Source organism: Dipteris shenzhenensis, chromosome 13 (assembly GCF_047967505.1).
Source record: "Dipteris shenzhenensis isolate YYH24624 ecotype China chromosome 13, Dip_SZ_1.0, whole genome shotgun sequence".
Classification (NCBI taxonomy): Eukaryota; Viridiplantae; Streptophyta; class Polypodiopsida; order Gleicheniales; family Dipteridaceae; genus Dipteris; species Dipteris shenzhenensis.
In genome coordinates this window covers 50,341,576-50,367,134 of record NC_141608.1, presented here as the reverse complement: position 1 = coordinate 50,367,134, position 25,559 = coordinate 50,341,576, and the positions used below count along the sequence as shown (strand labels likewise).

General features: G+C 45.0%; 1 protein-coding gene across 2 annotated transcripts; it reads right to left on the bottom strand.

Annotated features, from left to right (window-relative positions):
• Nucleotides 1–641: 641 nt before the first annotated feature.
• Nucleotides 642–24,662, bottom strand: LOC147895536 (uncharacterized). Of its 2 annotated transcripts, XM_087384105.1 has the most exons (3): nt 24,549–24,662; nt 24,486–24,515; nt 642–973 (listed from the first exon to the last, which is right to left on the bottom strand). In XM_087384105.1, the coding sequence occupies exon 3, from the start codon at nt 965–967 to the stop codon at nt 791–793; it is 177 nt and encodes a 58-aa protein (XP_087240231.1). In that variant the 5' UTR covers nt 968–973; nt 24,486–24,515; nt 24,549–24,662; the 3' UTR covers nt 642–790. The 2 variants fall into 2 exon arrangements, with proteins under 2 accessions (XP_087240231.1, XP_087240232.1); XM_087384106.1 differs by lacking the exon at nt 24,486–24,515 and having other exon boundaries at nt 24,550–24,662.
• Between the last annotated feature and the right edge of the window lie 897 nt (nt 24,663–25,559).

Here is a 25,559-nt window from a genome sequence, read left to right as displayed (position 1 = left end):
CTTCCAACATGCAACAAGCCTCAGACAAATCACCGGCGGCTGGAGGGCCTCCAAAGGCGCAGCTACAAATGTGCCCAAAGGGCAGTTAGGAGGCAAGAAGGAGCACCTGAGGCACGAAGAAGCGGAAGGTGGACAAGGAGGGGAGAGGAGAAAACGGTGAGGAAAGGGTGAGAGTGTTTTTGTTTTTTATGTTTGGGGGAAGCGGGCGCAGGGGGGAGCGTCGATCGGGTAGCTTGGCCAAAAGTTTCCAAAACAACAAGATGCTTTCTTTTCTTTGAATTACATCATAAATTCATCGATATAAACTGTGAATAAGGTCCCATGAATAAGGTTCAACAAAACAATCACCAGCTGAAACTGCCTTTTCAGGGTGGGAAAGGAGAGGGAGACAAACAATTATTTGGTTCTAAGCCCATGATTGTGTGTTTCTCTGAAAAAAATATGCATGGTCATATAGCAAGCTTGGAAAATCAAATTTCTTCAGATTTCTAATTGTGCGATCGCAAAAATATTTGTTGATAAAGGTAGCAAAACTTATGACATGTGTGTTTGAATCCAAACTTTGTCTTCACTTTTCCCAATTATAAGGAACAGACTCGTATTATTCAACAGCACACACTTTCCAAACAATACTGCGTCCATAAAAGAAGCCTAAAGACCTTTTTTCCAGACGAGAGCTTAGCATTTTCTGAAATAAATACATTTTCCAATGTGCCTCTTCAACATGAAAATTATCCATATGCAGAAGGTAGCCAACATACAGCAGACTAGATTTAACTTTCCTCTTAAATTACTGATTCTCTTTTTTGGGAACTGCAACTGCTGCAGTGGTGGCTGCAGTCATGGCTGCGGCTGCAGCACCTAGCTTTACACCCCCTGTAGCTTTTATTGCAGCAGCCATTTTGGCAAAAACTGCCAAAACCCCTGCTGCTGCTGCCCGTAGAGCCACAGTTGGCTTGGCCTCCATCAGGACCTGAGCATTGATTGAACAAATGCAAAGAGACTGTCAATTTTGATTTTCTCTTTCTAAAGAGCAAGCAGAAGACTTCTCGATGACCAGAACTACTTCTAACAGTGCTAAATCCACAGACAGCCACACTGCCTTTCTTTTTTTTAACTAAATAATATGCATGTGCTTGCAGCATCTATTACATTCAAAGTTGGGTTTAAATCTCAAAATTAATCCTTAATTGCATGTTCTTTGTTGTCAAATTATAACTTCAACCATTGCGATGATAATCAAAAAAAGTAATTGGCGTCGGCATGATTGCTAAGTCCAATGATGAGCTGGCATTCATCCTGAGACTCCCAGAAGTTCTCCTAATGTGTCATTTTAAGCCTAAATGAGCTGAGCCTCCTAAGATCAAACATTTGAAAACGTTTCCAAACATTGTCAGTCACGTGCATGCACCTAGGTACCTTGTAGACCTTGTTTTGCAAGTTTTCACCTAATTGGGACTTCAAATTTTTGGTACGCCTGCATGCTTATGGAGTTGCATGTGCATGCTAGAGTCTAACTTGGTAGCATGCATTGATTATCTGCGCTTCCATGCAGTGATGGCATGCTCATGCATGAGGCTAGAGAGCCATGCATGAAGATCTATCAGTTTGCATTCAATGTCTGCATGCTCATGCATGGGATAGAAAGCCATGCATGCAGCTGCATTTATGCTTGCATGCTCATGCATATGCATGCAGCTCTGTATGTACATGCATGCAAACTCACAGAGCATGCATGTACATACAGAGCTGCATGCATATGCATGAGCATGCAAGCATAGATGCAGCTGCATGCATGGCTTTCTTTGCACAGCAGCAGATGCTGCTGATTTCGCTTCAGTCCAGCTAGCGTTTCTTAGTTCTGAAGCTGGTGTTGCTCAGCTGATTCCTTTCATTAGTGCCTCCATCCATTTCAGCTTCTCTTCAGACCTGAAACGGTGATCTTTGGACACGTTCTAATCACTTGTTCCAAAGGGGATTATGGCAGTTTGTGTAAGCAATACTATGCCATCATTAAATCAATCTTTGATTGAGATCAAGGATTAGATCATTGGATCTGAAGCACTCGTTGGCTGAACAACAAGAATCCTTCAGAAAACTTGGAAGGATGGTGTACAACATCCACAAGATGGATGGGCTGTATTAGCACCCCTTCGTTTAGTCTCGGAGCATTTTGAACTGTTAGCCCATGAATGGGTAATTTACTGCCATGTGTAGATCTGTCTCCTTTTGGTAGGAGGAGAATATTTTGTCCACTACATATTTTATATATATATTTCACATATGTTTATTCCTGAATCTTTTCTTCCATATTCATTGAAGACTTGTAAGTAAAGGTTTTAAGTATTTTAATTTAAAATGTGCTCAGCTTAGGAAGTAGGAAGTCTGAGGTTAAATATATACCTAGATTGAATCCAGGAGCATTCCCAAACTCATCCTCTAAAAACACAACATAGTGCAGTTTCAATCTCATGACAGTCACTCACAAGGTTGAAAACCATAAACTCCATCGTGCATAGCAGGGACTAGCTACTATGACATCCCCGTCATCAGCGCCCGACAGTGGTTAAAGTCTAGTTTAGTTACTACTTGGTTTTCCAAGAATTAATAGGTCAGTCATGGAATTGGCTGCTTGCATCACTTTGGTAATGACAACAGAACAATATGTGGTTGGATAACCCACTGTACGAGAGAACCTTGGGGATAAACCACTTAATTGAAGACTTAGGTGACGTGCTTGCGTTATTTCTGTGATGGACTCAATTGAAGCTGGTGCTTTGGAGCGTGGATTCACTCTAGCCTCAACTAAATTGAGGGAAAATACATATTCTCAATTCCTCTGGTACTTTGGACTGAGCACCAAGTAAAGGAATGTTGAGTAGATGAATTATGGAGTTCTTGCTATATGCTATGCCTAGGCTATAAATAACCCTACATTAATAAGGGTCTCCTATGCTTTGTGAATGCAAGCACAGATTGCAAGAAGCTAGATCTAAGTTAAGGTTCACTTTCCAAATATGAAAATATGCTAAGCTCACATTACATGCTAGAGCCAATTTTCACAAGAATATAAAAAAATTTACTTTGGTGTGCATAAAGTCGTTAGATTTGCATATGGCTAACATTACTCTTATGAGACTAAACCTTGTAGACACTTATACTCATGTCAGGAAATAGGCATTGAGTGAATCTCATGTCAAGATGGACATTGAGAAGTCAAGCTGCGTACTTGACTAGGTTTCCAGCCCTATGACTCTCTCATGGCCATGGTATTTTGGTTCTATACAAGTTTGGGCAGCCCTATTATTATTTTGTGGGAAGAGAAGAGAAAGTCAGGAAACATTTTCTAGAATCCAGCAGTAGGTTCACTATTTCACAAGTCCAAGATATATTTGTCTAGACCTTCATTTTAGATTTGGGGCCTACAAAGGTCTATGTTTGTGATGACCCAGATAGGTCATCCGGATGGATAGTCTATAGTGGCATGGGACACTACACATACTATTGATGGAGGCACCGGACTTCCTAAATGATAGGAGTGTGAAGCCAATACCAACGGGCCCTCAAATTCAATTAATACCTTTTAGGTGGATTGGTATCTCCCTAAATGTTATTTAAGGTTACTTGGGTTTTTAGTAAAGCTGTAATGAAGGGGGGAAATGGGCTAATTTAGAGGCCCTTTAGAGGGAATTTAGGTGGGACATGTGGGGGGACTATATAAGTCTCCATCCACCACTCAGTTGTACAACTTTGTGGAAGACGCAGCATACATGGTGCTGCATATGAGGCTGAGATGAAGCCTAAGATGGGTGACTGGCATGATAAAAAATTTGCAGCAGCGCCCTTTCCAATGTTTCCTACTGTTTCAGGTAGTAAAAACCCCTATGCCAGGCCATACAAGCCATTAGATGCCAACCCAGGAACTAAACCTACTGCTGGAAATGAAAAATCAGAGAACTTAAGCAGTATACCAGGGCCATAATGGACAATAGAAAAAAGGAAAACTTATGCTTTAAGTGTGGGGAGAAATGGACCCCTGAGCATCGAGATGTTTGCAAGATGTGGAATATTGGTTCAGCCAAGCTCAGTATGATCGTTGAAATCTCTGACGATGAGGATTTGGTTGATGCCACATATTCATTCGATGCCTCTCATGATGAGACAACAAGATCACATGATGCGGATGAGGCTCCTGACAATGGAGCCACAAAGGGGATTGATTTCCCTTTTGATCCAGGTGGTGCAACTAGTCATGATATTCATGATATGCCATCACTGGACATTCAGCCCACTCGTGGCATACGAGGTCGTAGACCTACATCTTTTCTTATGGAGCATCAGGTTGCTAAGGATTTTCATGCACGTGAGGATTCTCGTGGAAATGCTCTTGTGAACGAAGAAGAAATTTATTGGGACACCCAGCCAACACTTTATACCATCTCTCTTCATGCCTTGATGGGTGCCAAAAGTGCTGAAACTATCAGATTGCAAGGGATCATTAATGGCAGGACTTCACGTGTAGGTGGACAGCAGTGGTACTCACAGTTTTATTAACTTCAGAACCTTACAGAAGGCGGGACTGATTGCTACCGAAATCGATCGGGGGCTGAGAGTAGAGGTGGCAAATGGACAGCACATGGATAGCAGATATAGCTGCCAGGATGCAATGATCAAGTTCCAGGATGATTACGGTTTTGCAGGTGATCTCTTGGCATTGGATATGGGCCCAATCGATGCTGTCCTGGGCTGTGATTGGCTGAAATCCTTAAATGCCTTGTCACTCAGCTGTGTTCACAACAGAAGATCTATAACATTGCATGGTATTGCAACCCCTAAATTGCAGGTCATTTCAACGAAGCAGCTGGCTAGAGAGCTCAAGAGGGAGTGTGCCATGTATGCACTGAATGTGTCAGTTTCTCTAGAGGGTAGCACTTCCCAAGTTGAGGATTGTGATATGCAAAAATTGCTCTCAGAATTTACAGATGTGTTTGTTGATATGCCTTCACAGTTGCATCCACAAAGAGATGTTGATCACGCCATAGTGCTTGAGCCTGGTAGCAAGCCAATTAATAAAGCTCTGTACCGTCTCTCGAAGGTAGAACGAGAAGAAGTGGCCACACAGGTGCGAAAATTGCTTGAGAAGAATTTTATCTCTCATAGCACTTCTCCTTTTGCATCCCCAGTGCTCCTGGTGAAGAAGAAAGACGGTTCATACAGAGACTTGAATAAGGCTACTATCAAGAACAGGTTTCCAATCCCTACGATAGATGACATGTTGGATGAACTCAAGGGTGCTCGATTTCTCACTAAGATTGATTTGATGTCAGGCTACCATCAAATCAAAATGAGAGAAGGAGATGAGCACAAGACAGCCTTTCGCGCAGAAAGAGGTTTATATGAGTTCAAAGTTATGCCTTTTGGATTGACCAATTCACCGGCTACTTTCCAAGCACTCATGAATAAGATTTTGCAGCCTCCTCTTTACAAATACGTGCTGGGATTTTTTTATGACATCCTGATTTACAACAAGGACAAGCAGGAACATATCAGACATGTCAAACAAGTCCTGGAAATCTTGAGATTGCATCAACTTTATGCTAAATCCAGCAAATCACTTTCATGGAGGAAGAGGTTAAATATCTTGGCCACATTGTGAGCAAGGATGGAATTCGGGTGGATCTAGCCAAGGTAAAATGCATAAGGGACTGGCCACAGCCGCAAAATCCCACCCAACTCAGAGGCTTTTTGGGTTTAGCTTCCTTCAACAGGAGATTAATTAAACATTTTGCCAAGAGGGCAGCCCCTCTCACTGACTTGTTGGAAAAGGATGCTTTCAAATGGTCAGGAGAAGCACAATTCAGTTTTGAGGACCTCAAACATGCCTTGAGTAATGCACCTGTATGAGTGTGCCCTGATTTTTCACGCCCTTTCATTGTAGAGGCGGGTGCAAGTGGCAAAGGCCTAGGGGCTGTTCTGAGACAGCAACATGGAGTTATAGTTTTCGAGAAATGCTGGCCATACTACATGCTTTCGAGAAATGGCACCACTATATGTACGGTAGCAGGATTAAGACTCAAGTACTTCCTTACACTGCGCAATTTGTCCATGAAGCAGAAGAGGTGGTTGGCTGCAGTCCAGTCCTACGATTTTGACATTAAGTACAGGAAGGGGAAAGAAAATGTGGTTGCCGATGCTTTGTCTAGAATGTGGGCTTGCAGTCTGTCTGCCATTTCCACCATCTATCAAGATTGGATTCGTGGGATTCATGAAGAGTATATGCAGGATTCAAAGGCAGCTCCCATATTTCGGGAGTTACAAGAGCCTTCAAACCAAGGGCATGCTGAATTTAATCTTCATAATGGACTGTTGTTTTGCAAAAACAGAATTTATCTTGTGCCAAATTCAAAGCATAAACAGCTGGTTTTGTAGGAAATGCACTCATCTCCTACAGCAGGACATGCTCGTATCACTAAGACATATGAAAGAATCAGACAAAGTTTCATCTAGTATGGCATGTGGCGGGATGTGGTTAAATATGCTCTGCATGCTTGCCTTGCCAACAGAATAAGGTGGACAACCAGCTACCCGCACGGCACAGGTCTCTTACAGCCTCTCCCTATTCCAGAAGGCAAATGGACTCATATCGCTATGGATTTCATCACAGGGTTGCCTTCTACATAGAAGGGATGGGATAGCATTTATGTGGTGGTGGACCGAATGACAAAACAGGCTCATTTCATACCCACTAAGACCCGGTATTCAGCATCACAAGTTGCTTGGCAATTTATTGAGCATGTTTTTAAGCATCATGGCTTAAATGGGTGGAGGAATACTTGACGCACTTTTGTCATGATACACACAAAACCTGGGATAAGCGGTTGGCTTTGGCTGAATTTTGCTACAATAGTACCAAACACCTTTCCATTGGCATGAGCCCTTTTGAAGCAATGTATGGATGCAAGGTTGGGTTGCCGCCATTAATGGCAGACATAGCTGTGAAAAATCAGCAAGCAAGGAATGACTTGGAAAGAATGGATGCCCTGCTGCAATTGGCTAAGAAGAATATGCAGGATGCCCAAGCCAAGTAGAAGAAGTATGCAGATGAACGCAGGAGGTATCTGTCTTTTGAAGAAGGAGATTATGTGCATTTACGCCTCCATAAGAATCGTTATGCCTTGCTGAAAGGTAACACCGATACGAAGCTTGCTCACAGGTATTACGGTCCCTACAAGATCATCCGCAAAGTTGGAGAGGTCGCATATGAGTTGGAGCTACCCCAAGATTCACAATGTTTTCCATGTGTCCTTGCTGAAGCCGCATGTAGGACAGCATGTCCAAGTTCTTCCTGAGCTACCACCTATGGATGAGGAGGGTCACATCCTCTATGCCCCGGAGTGCATCATGGGTTTTAGAGACCATGTGCTCAAAAACAAGATCTACGTAGAGTATCTTATCAAATGGCAAGGTCCCCTGAGGATGAAAATTCATGGCAGCTAGAAAGCATTGTCCAGGACTACCCCTATCTCCTTCCGGGCTGATTAGTAGTTGCACCGTTTGGACAGCTAGGATGCATTGTCCAGGACTACCCCTATCTCCTTCCGGACTGATTAGTAGTTGCACCGTTTGGACAGCCAGGATGCATTGTCCAAGACCACCCCTATCTCCTTCCGGGCTCATTAGTAGTTGCACCATTTGGACAGCCAAGATGTAAAAATTTGTGGGCAAAATTCTATGGGAAGGGATGGCTGTAATGAAGGGGAGAAATGGGCTAATTTAGAGGCCCTTTAAAGGGATTTCAGGTGGGACATGTGGGGGGACTATATAAGTCTCCATCCACCACTCATTGTACAGCTTTTGATGTGACATCTAATCCTATCTACTCCCACCTCCTTCCTCCTACGTGCTGCCTACACTCTCTCTCCCAACCTCTCTCCATCTCTCTTCCTCTCACTCCCTTTCTCTCTCTCTCTCTCCCTCTCCCCCTTTCTCTCCTATCTCTCTCTCTCTCCCCTTTCCTCTCCCCTCTCCTCTTCCCCCTTTGCTGCCATCTCTGGCCTTCACCAATTCAGCCCCTGCCTCCTTCATTGCAAGAGCTGATCAATTTACTAAGGCAATGTGATTATGAAAGAAATTTTGGTTGAGAAATTTGTTTTCTTGATACTTTATAGTATCCTGGTTTGCCTTTCGGCAAGGATTTACTGAATAGTCATGAATATTTAGTAAGGTTGTCACTATTGTTTTATTTATCTTTCTATTAAGAAAACTAGTAAGAGTGTAGTAATTAGTTTCTATGTGCATAATAACCTAATACTTCTCTATGGATTCTATGGGGTTTGGGTAGATACTACCCTGTGGATACTAAATTGAAACCAAATCTGAACCGAACTAGTTTTATGAACTCTCACATGATATTAAATGATTACAACACTAATACTATTTGATAAGAAAATTGTTATGATTCTAAGATGAATCAGAATGAAGATATCCAAAAAGACACACACACACACACACATATGCCTACTCAATTCTCGAATGAGGATAGAGTAAGCAATCCATGATCAGTTTTTGAGTTTACTCAGAGGATTCTAAAGGGTTCCTTCTCAATTTACTTAATATGGTAACTAATAGGAATGCAAGGTCATTACAAACATTACATTACATATACTACTATTAGAATCTGATTTGGGTGAGAAGTGGTCTGAGGATCACGTATTAGTTTTCCTACCCTGATTTATGCCAGCATAAATCTATTTCAAAGGTAGGAGAATGTTATGTCATACTGAGCTAACCAAGATTGGACAGACTAGGATGTACAAGCAGAGGCTAACCTAAGATCTAGTGTTGGATCTGGGGATAGAACGTAGTCTAACCTACCGTTTGGATTAATCTAAGGTTGAGTCTCGAGCTGGTGTGGACAAGGTTTAGATACTGTGGATTGGACTTAGAAGAGCTAATTAGGGTAAAGTAAAGCTACTCTATTAATGCCTGAAGTTAGAGCTAACCGCTAATGATATGCCAGTGCTAGTATGAGCCAAGGGCTCAGTATTCACGGTCCAACTCAAACTTTGGAGCCTCGTCAACCACGTTAATCACAACGAATATCCCCTATCTACCAGACTGCTTTCTCATGATGATCTTACAAGCTTGATACCAAATGATACAAAACACGGATAGCTTCCATAGAAACCTGATTGTTGCCCGCAAGCTCTTTACTTTGAAGTGAAGCTACTGATCCCAATCCCAACATCGCAATGCCACGAGCTCTACTTGAGGGTTTCGAAAGATTCCGGTATCTCTTGGGTAGACCCAGTGCTTACAAAACTATATCAGACAGCGCTGAAAATTAGCTTTGTTCATCCAAGGCAATCTCAAGGAGACTATGCAGCTGACTGAATTGTATGCGCCCAAGTACAATTTGAAGGATGAGAATCTGGGAATTGGCCAATTTGGCACCAAGCCTTCAACAGCAGTCAGCCCTATGGATGATAACAGCCTTCTGGGGTTTCTCAGGCTCCACAAGTCCCAGTTTGCTTTCTTGAAGAAAAACACTAATACTAAGCTTGCTCACAAGTACAATGGCCCTTCCAAAGTTCTGAAGAGAGTTGGTGAAGTTTCTTACTAATTGGAACTGTCCCCATCTTCTAGAATGCATATGTATTCCATGTCTCATTGCTGAAGAAATACTTGGGCCCTTTGAGGCAAGTCCTTGAGGAATTTCCTTGTCACCAGGACATGAGATTCTGAACCTTAGGGTAATTTACGGTGAATATCATGGCCTTATGATGAATTAAATGTCAAAAGGCAAGTTCAGTGTAATTATTTCCATGGGATCAAGGCACAAAATTCAGCAGCAAGAGAGGGGTAAAAATCCCAATTCTAAAAATAGCTCCATGGGTCAATCGTCTTGCTGATTTTTGACTACCAGAGCAGTCTGTGAGCTTTTTGAGAGCTGCCAGGGCTGCCAAAAGCTCCAAAACGAATTCGTTTTTGTGCCAAGAGCCTCCAAAAGAATGCGTTTTTCTGACAGGGACCTGCCAGGGAATTTCGTTTTTCAGTCAAGGACCTGCCAGGGAATTTCGTTTTTCAGTCAGAGACCTGCCAGAGAATTTCGTTTTTCAGCCAGGAACCTACCAGGGAAATTTGTTTTTAAACAGGGAGCAACTAAGGTGATTCACAATCAGTTGCAGGGCTGTTGGTTGCAGACAAGAAGATTCACCATCTATGGTGGGGTGCCTGAACGCTGCCAGGGCTACCAGAAGCTCCAAAACGAATTCGTTTTTGTGCCAAGAGCCTCTAGAAGAATTCATTTTTCTGTCAGGGACCTGCCAGGGAATTTCGTTTTTCAGTCAAGACCTGCCACGGAATTTCGTTTTTCAGTCAGAGACCTGCCAGAGAATTTCGTTTTTCAGCTAGGAACCTACCAAGGAAATTTGTTTTTAAACAGGGAGCAACTAAGGTGATTCACAATCAGTTGCAGGGCTGTTGGTTGCAGACAAGAAGATTCACCATCTATGGTGGGGTGCCTGAAAGCTGCCAAAAGAGAAATCGCCTACTTGACTGAAGTTGTTCCAGGGTTTCCAAAGCCTCCTAAATAGACGCCTTCCTCCTATGAGCCCAACAGAGGCATCAGAACCTTCAGAAGCTTTTGCCTTGCTGCAGATAACCGCTAGGAATAGCCAAGGTTGGTTGTTTTGCTGGTTTCTATCCTGCCACGACTCTTTTAGAGATGCCAAGACAAACTTGGTTGTGCCCAAAAACGGTATTTCTCGAAACTCGAAACGTTACAGCGTACCGTTTTCAAAACCGAAAACGGCGTTTCTGGGGGGGCCAAATCTGCGACCTTCCCTGTGCCACGCCTCATTCCCATGTGCTGCTCCGCTCCAGCCTCCACCCTCTGCTCGTCTCCTCTCAACCCTCTCAGCCCTCTAACCCTTTCAGTCCTCTCAGCCTTACAGCTCTCCCCCTCTCCAGTCTCTCCTACTTGCTCTCCTCTCATCCTACAGCCCCCCTCTCAACCGGCTGCCCGTCCACCTTGCTCTCCTCTCATCCCTTGCCCTCTCCTCTCCTTCCTCAGCCCTTACCCTCTTCTCCTTGCTCTCCTCAACCCTTGCCCTCTCCTGTCCTCCTTGTTGTCCTCTCAGCTTTTGCCTTCAGCCCCTACCCTCAGCCTACATGGCTCGGACTCCGGATGCATTTTGAAAACATGTAGAGAAATTGGGGAGCTATGAGGGAGTCTAGTGGTTCTAAAAAGTGGAAATGCAAATTCTGTGGAATGGAAAAAACGGGAAGTATCATCCGTGTAAAGGACCATCTTGCCCATGTGCCAAGCAAAGACGTAGGGCTACGCCCCTATGTCCCTCAAGATGTTAAGGAGAGCCTTGAAGAATGGAGGCGAAGCGTTTGAAAGATTCAAATTCTACCGAGCCATCGAATGACAAGGAAGGTAGTTCAAGTCAATCACTGGCAGCAAAGAGGGGTAGAGATACAGTGTCAGAGAGTGACCATTCCTCTATGTCGGCTATGCATGCAAAGAGGACTCCTTTGCCAGAGGCAAATAAGACAACAAATCGTTGTCCTTCACCGTGCCATAGGCTCTGATGAGGGCTTTATTTTGCTCGTCGAGCATGCCCTCCTTCTTCCCTTCAAAGACCACTGAGGGTACGGCGTTCGAAGCAGATAGAACTGCCTTTGTAGTTGTTGTAGATGGAGCTAGAAGTGCCAAAGCAGTGGCGACGGTAGAAGTTGGCGCTTTCACAACCTTCTCAACCAACCATTTGGGGCAATCCTTCTTTCCATGCCCAGCAATGTGGTGGCAATGAAAACAACAGTGCTCCGCGTGGTATTGCTTTTGTTCGTCGAGCTATAACTATCCTCCCATGATGCCCACCTTAGCTTTTTCATCTGAAGTCATCTTAGGCTTAGACTCCTTTTTTTGACGAGCTGATTGTTGGTTGTCCTTCTTCTGAAAGCTATTGTCCTTTGACTGAGGGCCTTTACCCCCGCTAGTTTTGTGGACTGCTGCGGGGCTTTGGCTGCTAGTTGGACATGCTTAGGCTTTCCCTCGGTCAACATCATTTCCTTTAACAGAGCTAGGAAAAGTGCACGCTCGTAAGTCAACGAGGCGAAATTCTGGACTGGGAATCGAATGCTAGAGTCCAACCCCCTAATGAATTCCTTAAGCTCATTGGTGTCAGACACACACCTAACTGCTAGGCCAAGGTAATAGCCTTATTACTATAGGTTAATACTCACAGACCATTCTCAATTATGTTAAAACACGGCAAAAACCGAGCTTTGAGGTCGGTCACAAACATATCCTACTTAAAACTAGTGACTTGTGTGGTCGGATTCGTGTAAGTTTTAGACCAATGGTCACCGCTTCGGGGTGGCTAGATGGACTTTGTCTTGTTCGTCATGAAAACGAACTAACGGAAAATGAGCTACAAATTGATGAATAAACTGCAAAATGGTTGAGTGGTCGCACTTACCATTGTATTTCGTGAAATTTGGAGTGGACCACGTGAGTGGAGTAACCTTTGGTGCAGCCAAACCCAAGGAGGAAGCAGTGCTCATGCTAGCCTGCATAGTAGCTAACATATGTTTGCACTGGAGCAACATGGCTTCCCGGTCGAGTCAGTAATGCTTCTCAGCTTAGGCCATCTCGTCACACCGAAGTGCCGCCTCTTGCTTGCGCTCCTCGCGCATTAGCAAGAGTAGTTTTCGAATTCTAAGAGTCCCTTGAGGTTTATCCTCCTCTGTAGTATTTTTTTCTTCGAGCTGTTTCTGCGTTTCCTCCAGCTGCTTGTCATTTTCGCCCAACTCCCATGGAGTTTCGTCAAGATGGGCTAGGAGGAGCTTGTTCTGTTCCATGAGCTTCTCTAACATTGCTTGAGTGCTTGGCGGACACGTACTTACTTTTTCTTCCTGGTAGTCGAAGCTCTACTCTTCTTCTCTTTGCTGCTCCATGATGTTGGCCTGTGTGTCCTTTCCGAATCTCAACGAGACCATGCAACTCGCGGTAGTCACGTTGGATTACAGACCGAAGCTCTAAAACCAATGTAACATGCGACGGTGAATGATCATGTAATGCACAGCAAGACCTTTAAACCTTTGTGCGAGGCGTATGCCTATGCACCATAAGAGATATAGAGAGAGTACGCTTTGAGAGAGAATGTAGACGACACCAGATGGGTCCTTGTACCCACTGAGGGCCCCCCTCCTCAAATGGGGAAGAATTTACTTTATAACTTGGAGAACTGCAAAAGAATACAACTGGCACTCCAGCGAGCTCATGAGACAACTCTGAGGATGACCCTTCGATACGGAGAACTGACCCACGAATGCCTGAGAAGCAACCCAAACCTCAACCAAGACCATGCTGCCCACACACAAGATGAGGACCACCATGCAAAGCTATTGAAGAGGCTTGTGCTGTCCCCGCAGAGCTGCGCAAGTGTTCGAGATGAAGGGAAGACGGAAATCTGAGAATAATGGAAGCAAAGAAAGAGCTGAGAAACTGAGTGAAAACTGTTTGATAAGAGCTGCGAAGTGAGCTGAGTAAACTGTAAAAGAAAACTGTAGCTGCTGAAACAGACACTAAACCTTCCTTTCTTTGCCTTGCAGTGGTGCTATGTGTACTTCCTCCCTTAGAGGCTGATCTGCACTGCTGCTGTGCAGGGATCTCTGGGGGCTGCACTAGAGGGCTGAAGAGTTGCTGGAGAAGGCTGGAGCTGAATGCCAAAAGAGGGTAGCAAAGGGCCCTATTTATAGGGGCTGGGGAGCCAGCCAACCAGCCAGGCTGAACCAACTGAGCAGTCGGTTTCAGCCTCTGGTTTGCTGCCCCTTGCCTATAAAACGGCTCATTTGCCAGGGGGCTTTCTAGGCAGCCCTTGCAGGCTGCCTTCCCTGCTTGCCTCTTGGTCCATGGTCAGCCTTTGGGGGCTCCTCTAGGGCTCCTATCCTAGGCTAAGACGTAGACCTAACCTAACCTAAGATGGAAACACTAACTACCTACTGTTCTCCAGTGGGTACTAGTGAACAAAAACTAACTTTCTGACTTGACCTAAAGGCTAAGGCTGAGAGACCGACCTACATAGCTCGTGCCTGACTGTCCCTGGACGAGAGCTCACAATGGGTCATGGCATATGACAAAAAATCCTATCATAGGAACTATTTGAACCTTGTCGAAGAAGCCAATTGTCACCTTGCACCCAAGTGCAGGGGTGCATGTGACATCATCTAAGGCTCTGCGAGTGCGTGAGCTCAAGCGGGAAAGAGCATGCATAGAAGTGCAGCTGGTATTCCCAAAGGCCGGTTTCAGTTCCTCCCATGGATGGGAAGGTCACATCCTGTACATTCTAGAGAAAATTATTGGATTCAAAGACCATGTACTCAAAAATAAAATCATACGAGGAGTACTACATCAGGTAGACGGGCCTTCCAGATGATGAGTCTTCTTGGCATTCATCATCCATTGTGGAGCAATATCCCTATTCGCTCAGCTGATGCACTATGTGGGACGTTGTAGCATCATCATTGCTGTATGGAGATGATGCGGTTCCATCTATCCTTGTCATTGTTTTCCCTTACTTTTCCAGCGACTTCTTAAAATTTGAGGGCGGGGGGTGGACTTTACAAAGGGCTAATTTAGTTGGCTAGTTAGTTGGCCTTATCATTAATGCTATGTAATCTAGGCAAAGTAGGTAATGCCATGTGGCACTTTTTGAGTATTATCTCGCATAAACAGTTCTAAAACAGCCCACCTTAATTATATAAAAGATGTGGCTGTCCCATTTGTACCTATGTTAGATTCTATTACCATCCTCTTAATGAAATTGGACTGTACAGCAGAGCTCACTGCTCAAGCTGGATATTCAAAAGGAATTTACCATCCTTGTGCAGCCCATCATCACAAGTTCTTGTGGTAGGTCCAGCCGATGACTTATATTCTCCCAAATCTGAAAGGTACTCTGTTTATGTCAGCATTGCAACTATAAACTAAACTAATGAATGAAGCTGCTGCACTAGAACTCCCTGCTAGATCTGGCCATTTCTGCTCTACTGTTGGAGTGGCCTAGTCTGAGATTAGCTAATGGTCAGAAATAGTTAGAGATAGCCAGAGTTAGGGCTGGTTCTGTTTCAGTATGAGTTTGATATTCAATATTAAAAGAGGAGAATAAAATGTAGTAGTTGATGCTTTGTTCAGATTATGGTCTTATCAATGCAAAGTGGTTTCCAGCCTTTACAAAGACTGGATTCATGACATTCAAGAAGAACATATGGAGCATCCTGAGACTGCTAAAATCTCTGTGGCCTTACAAGATCCACATTGCATGGATTATCCAAAGTATGCCCTGAATATGGTCCCACATTCTTCTTTCAAGAATCTGATTCTCAAATAGTTGCATAATTCTCCCGGTCAAGGCACGTTGGTTTGGGACCGACATATGAGAAGGTAAAAAAGAGCTTCTATTGGCATGGGTTGTGGGAGGCTGTGCCATAGTTGCCAAACTATGTTAAAAGTTGTATGCTGTGTCAGCAAAACAAGATTGACAATACTCATCCAGCAGGTCTGTTACATCCCCTGATAGATTCTCACTGTGCCCACCTGTGAGCCCCCGATTTGAGGGGACTAGGGGCAGTGAGAGGTAGGAGGGCTGGGGAGGACAGCATGGCAGAAATAGGCGACCAGCACACGGGCTGGTCGCTGTCTGCAACAGCAGGTATATAGGGGCTTTAGGCCTCACGTGGAGGCTCCTGCAGCAGCGCAGACTGGCTGCACAGGGCACCCTTATATAGGGGCCTGTGGCAGGCCAAGTCGGCCCAACCAGGGCCACCGACCAGGGCCAACCCTGGGCAGTTTAATGGGGCCCATGTGGTCGGCCACCAAACAGGGTACCGACCCTGCTGGTCAGTCATCTGAAGGGGCCTGGGCAGTGCCTATAAAAGGCCCACTTCTCCATTCACTCCAGCATCCAATGCGAAACTGAAAGCCGCTCTCCAAGGCTGTGTTCTGCACTCAGATCTGGAGCAGTTTCTGAGACAGAGTTCATCATTGTTTTCCAAGCACCCTGCTGAGTTTTGTATTGCTCCCTTGGAGCCATTTTCTGCCCACCATCCGGTGGATGAATATACTCTCTCTCTCTCCGTCTATATTTCTGAGTGTGTTTGTTGCATCTGTGATCATCTATCTGAGTTGAGTGTGTGAGAGTTGGAGAGATCTTGGGTGGAGGATTGAGTGATTCCCTCCTATTTTCTAACATGGTATCAGAGCCATAGGCTCTCAACTCTTCTTCATCAAAGCACTCTCTGAAGGAAGGAGTCCCTTGGCAGAAAGGCGATTCTGTTTTCAGAGCACGGGAGGTCAGTAACTTTTGCTTCAGTTTTTCAGTTTGCTATTCACCGAGATGGATCAGCGTTCACAAGCCTCTACACCCACTGCTCGTCCTTCCTCCTCTTCCAGTCATCTTCCTTCTTCATTCATTCCCAATTTTGGTGAAGCTGGAAAGCTCGATGGGACAAACTATCCAATTTGGAAAGTCAAGATCCGAAGCCATCTGGTGGCACGGAAGCTATGAAAGATAGTGATTGGGACCGAGATGAAGCCGGAGGACATTGTGGACACAAGAGGTGATGTTCTATTTGAAGCAGATGTGGATGAGCTCATTGCATGGGAGGAGAGGGATGCTCAAGCCTTAGCAATGCTAATTGGCACGGCAGCAGATGCTGTGATTCCTCATATCCAGTTGGCCTCTACGTCTTCAGAGGTGTGGGCCATACTGAAGGAGCTGCATGAAACCGATAATACAGCCCGTATCATTACTCTTCAGCATCAACTTTATAATCTTGATATGAATGAGGGTGATAGTGTGCATGACCATCTGACAAAGGTGAAAGTCGTGCAGGACCAGCTTGCAGCGGTTGGTCAGAAGGTGGACTCGAGTCAATTGGCGTTACTCACACTCCACAAGTTGCCACGGAGTTTCAAAAGTTTTGTGACTACGGTCACTACGGGTCAACGGACTAAGCCAATCACCTTTGAGGAGCTTGGCCCACTCCTGCTTCAGGAGGAGGCTCGAGAGAAACTCTTTACGCAAACCGACGAGAAGGCATTAGTGGCCAAAGACAAGCCTGGAAAAGGCAAGCCAAAGAAGTTCAAGAAGTCAGAGGACGCTGACCGAAAGAAGAAAATGAAGTGCTTTTACTGTAAAAAGCTTGGCCACTCCGCCAAAGAATGCCGAAAGAAGGCGGCGGATTAGAAGCGGAAGAGAGAAGCCAGGAACAAAGAAGAGCCTAAGAATGATTCTGCCAATGTGACGACTGGACAGTTGTTTTTAATCAGTGAACATTGTTCAGCATATGCAGTCAGTTAAGGAAAAGAGGATTGATATGTTGACAGCGGTGCTTCAAAGCACATGTCTAACAGAAAGACTTGGTTCAAAACCATCGAAAGTACACACCCGGATTCCAAAGTTTCTGTCGGGGATAGCCGGACATGTCCTGTGAAGGGCATTGGTAGCATTCCTTTCATTACGACTGTGGGTGAAGAGAAGAATATCTTTGGAGTACTTTATGTACCCAACCTTTGCAAGAACTTACTGTCTGTAAGTCAGATGGACAAGAACAACATGTCAGTTCTCTTTGAAGACGGCAAGGTCACCGTGACATCCAAAGCAAATGGAAAGATGGTGGCCCAAGGAGTTGAAGAAAACGGACTGTACCGCCTCAGTGCAATGTTGGTTCATGAAGACAACAGAAAGTCCAAACTTTGGCACGAGCGCTTCGGTCACGTCAACTATGGAACCTTGGCTGAAATGTCAAAATCGAAGATGGTGGATGGACTTCCACCTATTACAGGCAATGATGGTGTCTATATAGGGCTTGTCTAGAAGGCAAGCAACACAGGGACAAGTTCCCACAAGAGGCCTCGTTTTGGGCCAGCAAACCACTTGAGTTGGTTCATGCCGACATTTGTGGCCCAATGTGTACAACATCATGGGCAAGATCCAAGTACTCACTTCTCTTTGTGGGTGATTTCAGTAGACTGACCTGGGTGTATTGCTTGGCTAAAAAGTCACAGGCTTTCAAGAAGTTCAAGGCCTAAGGCCAGAGTTGAAAAGGAGACAGGGGAGAATGTCAAGATGTTCCGTACAGACAAGGGGGGAGAATTCACCTCCAATGAGTTCAACACATTTTGTCGCAAGCATGGGATCAAGCGACAACTCACCACGGCACATACATCTCAGCAGAACGGGGTAGCCGAGAGGAAGCACAGAACCACCACGGAGACGGGGCTTGCTATGCTCCGAGGGAGGAACCTTTCTAAAGCCTATTGGAGTGAAGCTGTCAATACAACAGTACACATTCTCAACAGGACCAAGACGAAGGCCGTCAAGGACAAGACTCCATATGAGGCATTTTATGGTAAGAAGCCCTCTATCACTCATCTTCGCATTTTTGGTTCTAACGCATGGGTGCATGTGCACAAGGAAGAAAGGGCCAAGCTTGATTCCCGAAGCAAAAAATGTATCTTTGTTGGGTATAGCGAAGAATCTAAAAACCATTGATCACAAAGACAGTAGAAAGTTGTGGCTTGCACTTCATGTTGCTGTTAGATATATGCACAACAAATGAGTACCTGTGATTCCAAGAGTCCACAATACCATCACAAAGCTTCGATGGAGTGACATATTTCCTACAGATGCTATGTAGTCGACAATGCGATCACGACAAAAAGAGTAGGCAGTGTTCTTACTACAAAGGCATAGTAAGAGAAAAGAGCGCCTGAACCTGAAAACCAGATAGAGAGGGATGCGCTTGCTGGCTATAATTGACATTTCAAAACTGCTCTTTCAAGATCCAGGGTCCCCATTAAAGGTCTACAGGTTGAAGAAGGCGTTATACGGGCTGAAACATGCCCCCAGAGCTTGGTACCAAAGGATTGATGTATTCTTTCAGAAGATAGGGCTAAGTCGGAGCCCTTATGAGACAAACCTCTACTTGTTCATTGAGAAGGGGTTGCGATTGGTACTCATCCTCTATGTTGATGATCTTATCTTGACAGGTGACCATGTCAAGAAGATTTCTCAGGTCAAGGAGCTACTCATGTCTGAGTTTGAGATAACTGACCTTGGGTTATTACACTACTTCCTTGGGATAGAAGTAAAGCAGGCCAAAGACAGGATCTTCATTTCACAGGAGAAATATTGCAGAGAACTTCTGAAGAGATTCCAGATGGAGGATTGCAGGACAGCAGTAACTCCCATGGAGGTCGGGCTCAAGCTAAGTGTTCACGACACATCCCAGCCGGTCGATATCCTTTGTACCGACAATTGGTAGGAAGTTTGCTTTACCTTACCAATACTCGACCTGATATTTGTTATGCAGTTGGGCTATTATGCCAGTTCTTTGCTTCTCCCAGGAAGAGTCATTGGGATACAGGTTTACGGGTGCTGAGGTATCTAAAGGGTACTTGCATCTATGGGATCACCTATACCAAAGGCATAGAACTAGGCGGGTTCTATGACAGTGATTGGGCGGGTGATGCTGACACCAGAAGATCAACAACAGGGTATTGCTTCTTACTTGCATCTAGTGCCATCTCTTGGCTGAGTAAGAAGCAACCCACAGTGGCCCTTTCATCTACAGAGGCAGAGTACAGAGCTGCGTGTACAGCAGCTTGTGAGACACGGTGGTTGAGGTGGATTCTGGAGGACATGGACGTGTGTCAGGAGAGCGCAACAGTGCTGATGTGCGACAATCAGAGTTGCATAGCCATTGCCAAGAATCCAGTGTACCATGCGCGGACCAAGCACATTGAAGTTCATTACCACTTTGTTCGAGAGCTCATCATCGACGACGTGATCGAGCTCACGTACTGCCCGACCGCCGACAACTTGTCCGACCTCTTCACGAAGGCACTCTCTCGAGAACAGATGGAGCACCTCATCAAACGTGTGGGGATTGGCCCACAGTTGTGACATTGAGGGGGGGTGTTAGATTCTCACTGTGCCCACCTGTGAGCCCCCGATTTGAGGGAACAAGGGGCAATGAGAGGTAGGAGGGCTGGGAGAGAGACTCAGGCCAGATACAGAGGGAGGACAGCATGGCAGAAATAGGCGACCAGCACACGGGCTGGTCGCTGTCTGCAACAGCAGGTATATAGGGGCTTTAGGCCTCACGTGGAGGCTCCTGCAGCAGCGCAGACTGGCTGCACAGGGCACCCTTATATAGGGGCCTGTGGCAGGCCAAGTCAGCCCAACCAGGGCCACTGACCAGGGCCAACCCTGGGCGGTTTAATGGGGCCCATGTGGCCACCAGACAGGGTACCGACCCTGCTGGTCGGTCATCTGAAGGGGCCCGGGCAGTGCCTATAAAAGGCCCACTTCTCCATTCACTCCAGCATCCAGTGCAAAACTGAAAGCCCCTCTCCAAGGCTGTGTTCTGCACTCAGATCTGGAGCAGTTTCTGAGAGAGAGTTCATCATTGTTTTCCAGCACCCTGCTGAGTTTTGTATTGCTCCCTTGGAGCCATTTTCTGCCCACCATCCGGTGGATGAATATACTCTCTCTCTCTCCGTCTATATTTCTGAGTGTGTGTTTGTTGCCTCTGTGATCATCTATCTGAGTTGAGTGTGTGAGAGTTGGAGAGATCTTGGGTGGAGGATTGAGTGATTCCCTCCTATTTTCTAACATCCCCAGCCCACTCCAGAGGGTAAGTGGACTCATATAGGCATGGCTTTTCTAACTGGTTGTCCACCACAGCAAACGGGGTGGAGCAGTATCATAGTATCATGGTGTTTGTGGATGGGCTGACAAAGACAGCCATTGCGTGCCAACTAAAATCACTTATACTTCTTCTCAAGCAGCCAGTCATTCATGGAATATAGATTTAGGTTGCATGGTGTCCCTCAAGAGATAGTTAGTGACAGAGATGCTAAATTTTATGAGTGGGTTTTCGAAGAAGTTGTTTTCTCAAATGGGTACCGAGTTACCACTTACCATCCCCAATCTGATGGTCAACTGAGAGGGTAAATAGGTGGCTGGAAACACAAAAGAATTGGGATAAGTGCTTATGTTTGGCAGAGTTCTGTTACAATTCTACAACGCACACTTCAAGAATTGGGATAAGTGCTTATGTTTGGCAGGGTTCTGTTACAATTCTACAACGCACACTTCATAGGGATGTTCCCATTTGAAGCCTTATATGGATGTCAACTTAAGCTACCTTCTACAGTCAAAGATCAAACTTTCCTTAATCAACATGCAAAGGATGAGATAGACACTCAACAGAATGCATGCAGCCTTAACAGCTGGCCAAAGACAATTTACGCAATCAGGATGGAAGAGTATGCAGATCGGAAGAGAAGAGATATGGAATTCCAAGAAGGAAACTTGGCATATCTCAAGTTGCACGCACATAGATACGCTTCATAGAAAGGTAATACAACAATAAGCTGGCTCAAAGATTCCATGGCCTCTGCAAAATTCTTAAGAGTGTAGGTGATTTGGCATATAAGTTGGACCTGCCTTCCTCTACCAAGATCCACAATGTATTCCATGTGTCCTTGCTTAAAGAGCATGACAGAGCAGATGTTCAAGATGCTGCAGAATTACCTCCCATGGATGAATCAGGGCAGATAGAGTACATACCAGAAACGATTTTGGGATACAAACATAAAAGTCTTTGTGGAATACTCTAGAAGAGAACTCATCGTGGCAGCCTGAGATTATTGTTCAAGAGTTTCCCTATCTGATGAGCCAAGTTGGATCTCTTTCTATCCACATCTAGTTATTGTACATATATATCCTCTTTTCTACTCAATTGTGTGACTTTTTCTATTTTGAGGACAAAATTCTTATAACTACAAGGGGACTCTGAAAGTTCTAAGTTTGAGTTTAGTAGTCAGTCCGATAATGGGCCCTATTACTTTATATTGTAATCTCTTCAGTATATTTGTATAGGAGTTTTTAGAGGGTTTTCATGAGGGCAAGCCATGTGGCATCCCTGTTCAATAATCGTGCATACAATAGGTACTGGCCCACTTACCTAGGCCCTTAAAAGGGGCTTCAGCTGTACTTGTAAAAGACATTCAACTTTGAATCTACCACTGTTTGGTGCTTTCAAGCATCAGCCTTGAATGGCTGTAAATGCAAGGACTTGAGCTAGCCAGCACATGGGAGGTGCCTGAATCCCATTTCGTCTCTTCCTAGTAAGAGAGATTTCTTTATTTTTCTTTCCTATTTCTGTTATGCATGCTATCTAGTTTCTCTGGTTTTCCATAACTAGTTACTACACGTGTTCTCCCCTCCTTATTGAGAGAAGGTCTAAGACATATTTTGGGGAATTGGAGCCGAAGAGAATCAATATCTTCCCAAGTACTATCCTCTTCTGAGCCATCTTTCCACTTAACCTTCAGCTCTGGAACAACCATGTTCCTAAACTGAAAGAATTGAAATAATCACAAACACACTACACAAACAGAATGGAAACAAAACATGGAAGAGATCAATGGAATCTAAACTCGTATTGCATGCAGGATTACATCTCGGAAGGAACACTAGCTTGTAGCCTCTTGCCATAGACTGTATATGAGCAGCACAAGACACCGCCTCAGGCACCTCAATTACAGCATAAACTCTTGCCAGAATCTTGCCATAATCAAGAGAGACGCGCCATGCAGCTTTCATGCATAAGTGCCACTTGGCAATTGCTTTAACCTAACACTCACTTGACCTAGACATGACCAAACGCAACTAGACCCACACAAGGCTTGCCTTCCAACTGCTGTCAGTCCCTTTAGTCCAAAAGACATTGTGGTTCATGGGGCACATAAGTGGTCAAATCCTCAAGTTCATCCTCAAAGACCAAGTTCTCTCCAACACCTTGTACCTCTTTCAGTCTACTGAGGTGAAAGACTAGATGCACCCAAACTCTATAAGGTAATTGCAGCTTGTAAGCCGCGCGTCATTGATCTTTTTAAGGATCAAGAACGGACCGCAATAGCAATTTCATATCTTGTATACCTTGCTAGTGCGCATTACCTGGATTCTTAAGTAAACCCTCTAAGAAAACTCGAGGTGACTGCTTTTGATTAGCATTAAAATGCACTCTAACGTTGTGGCACAAACCAGGGACCTTAGAGAGAGTTTTTCTTTTCTTTTTCTTTTTTTTTGGAGGGGGGGGGATTGGAAGACCCTCTACGTATCTACCAGTTCCTTTAGTCGTCGGTATTGACATGAATTGGGGATGGGGGGAGGCGGGGGATGGGACGGGTGCTGGGGGGGTTTGAATTGCATTATTGTGTCTTGTAAGAGGCCGTGCACCCTTTCTTTAGCATCTTGCCTTTTGAGAGGGGGAGGCTAAGCTTTTCGTGAAAGCTTAGTAAGACACCACAACCGCAATTTTAAAGAAGTGGCCTACAGGAAGCAACTTTAGCAATCACAGCAGCAGCCATTCACCCAGTCATACCAGGCAAGCAAAGAAGCTCACTAGAGCCCAAGACGACTCCAGCTTGCAACTCTGCTGAAGGCCCAGGCAAAGTCAGTTGCAGTGGAGATACGCAAATAATTCAAAGGCAAGATAGATCAGATTTCAAAAACTAAGTCGTATACACTTTATTCAAATCGTCCGCCTCCGTGTGGCTTACTTGCTGACCCCTCCAGTATTAATATTATTCACCTGCATTATTTTCTCAACCATTGCCTGTTTGTTAGGCTTTAAATCAACTAAGGCCGAGTTCACACCAACCCACCCGCCCGCCCACGAAGAAAATGGGGAGGAAGATGGACCCCGGGTCTCGCAGTTCACACCATGGGTGGACATGATTTAAATGAGTGCTGCAAAGGTTGATTGGCTTGGTGGTGAGAGAATCTCATTTGACGTTCGGTCCCCAATTAGGGCACTTCGCGCCATATTTTGAGTTCGCCCAGCAGCCTTCGGCGGATTCCCCCAGCCTGACAACTTTTTGCTCCCGCCCAGTCCGGCGGGTTCCCTTCATCCATTGGGACCACGCGGGTGGTCGAAACTCCATCTTTTTGGTCTGAACTCGCCCTAAGTCCCCTCTTCATCTTCAATCGTAAAAGGCAAGAGTCTTGTTGACGGATGACCACGTACCAATTTTGAAATGAATCTGCTTATCTATTTTCTTATTCACCGGAGTTTACCAAATCAAGCGCTCAAAATCTCTTTCTTTCCACGGGATTTCCAAAAGCTTGAGGTGACAAACGGCAGTTCTGGAAAAATTCTACGAAACAAATCTATACTCTCAAAACCTAGCTTAGAGGGCCTGATAGAATGAAATCTCGACGACATTCGGAGTGGCCCACAAGCCGATCGGGTCATGTTCTCGCAGAGAATTCTTAACTTTCATAAAACTCTCTTTTTTTCCTCTCTGTAAAGCAAAACGATGTCATTCAAGAAACAACGGGAACCAAGAAAGACACAAGGAGGGAAGAAATACGAACATGGAAGGAGCAAGCACATGCCTGGATTGAAATTCAAATCGGCAAAGCGAAACGTAGGAAATTCAGTTGAGGGCAGCAGATTTACTTGTCCTCCGAAAAAGCCTCTCCACGTAGAACAAGACCCAGGTTTAAGATTTCGTGACGTGGCCTACTAACATGACCGTCCCAACGCCATCCTCAGAAACATTCGACCAAGGATATGTCGAGTGTTTTTAGGTAGGCAACATACCGGGATCAATTCAAAAGCCAAGCCGTGGTTGAGCCACGTGGCAACCTAATTCAAGCTGTGAGCCAAGTGTCATTCTAACTAAAGCCGTGATCCTAAAAGGATGCTTTGCTTTTTGCAAAGGGGTATTTGTCCATCTTTTCTCCCCCGTCCATCTTTTTCTGTAGCTTGTTGATCTCTGCAGAGAATCGCGCCACCATCTCTTTAGTTGAATAGGGAGAGGTAGTGTCAAGCTTGTGGTTGAAACCGTGGCAGGCCAAAATGCCCTTGTAAACCAAATTTTGGTTCGAACAACTCATGGGAGGCCTCAAACAAGACCAAAGTGATTCGCAGCACGACCAACAGCTTGCTTGGATGCTGAAGAGACATTTCTTGGACAGACATAACGCTTGTTCCCAAGTGATGAGGACAAAAGGGTAAGGTAAGCTCCAAGCGAATGTTGGGCGTAGCGGGAGCTCTGTAATTGATGAGGACAAAACCTTCCCAATGCTAAGATTTGGACATTTCGCATTCTCTGCTGCTCAACTTCATGATTTTATCTCCTGGTGAAACGCCTACACAGGCTCCTTACGGCCTCGCTAGAATTAAAATCATGTAAGTTAAACTACGAAATGCGCACAACGAGCGCAACAGAATGAATACACAACGAAATGATTCATCTAATACACAACGGCCATAGGTGCATATTGTACAAAAGTAGTCGAATAATGTGGCGATACAAGTTCATGTAAGTAAAGGCGATCTTGCATCAAAAGCTCTAACGTTCGAGAAAGAAAAGAATAGTTGGGCATAGACGAGGAAATGAATCACACACTGATCAGTTGAGACGAATGCAACACGCCAACTACCCTCTTTGAACATTCATCCTG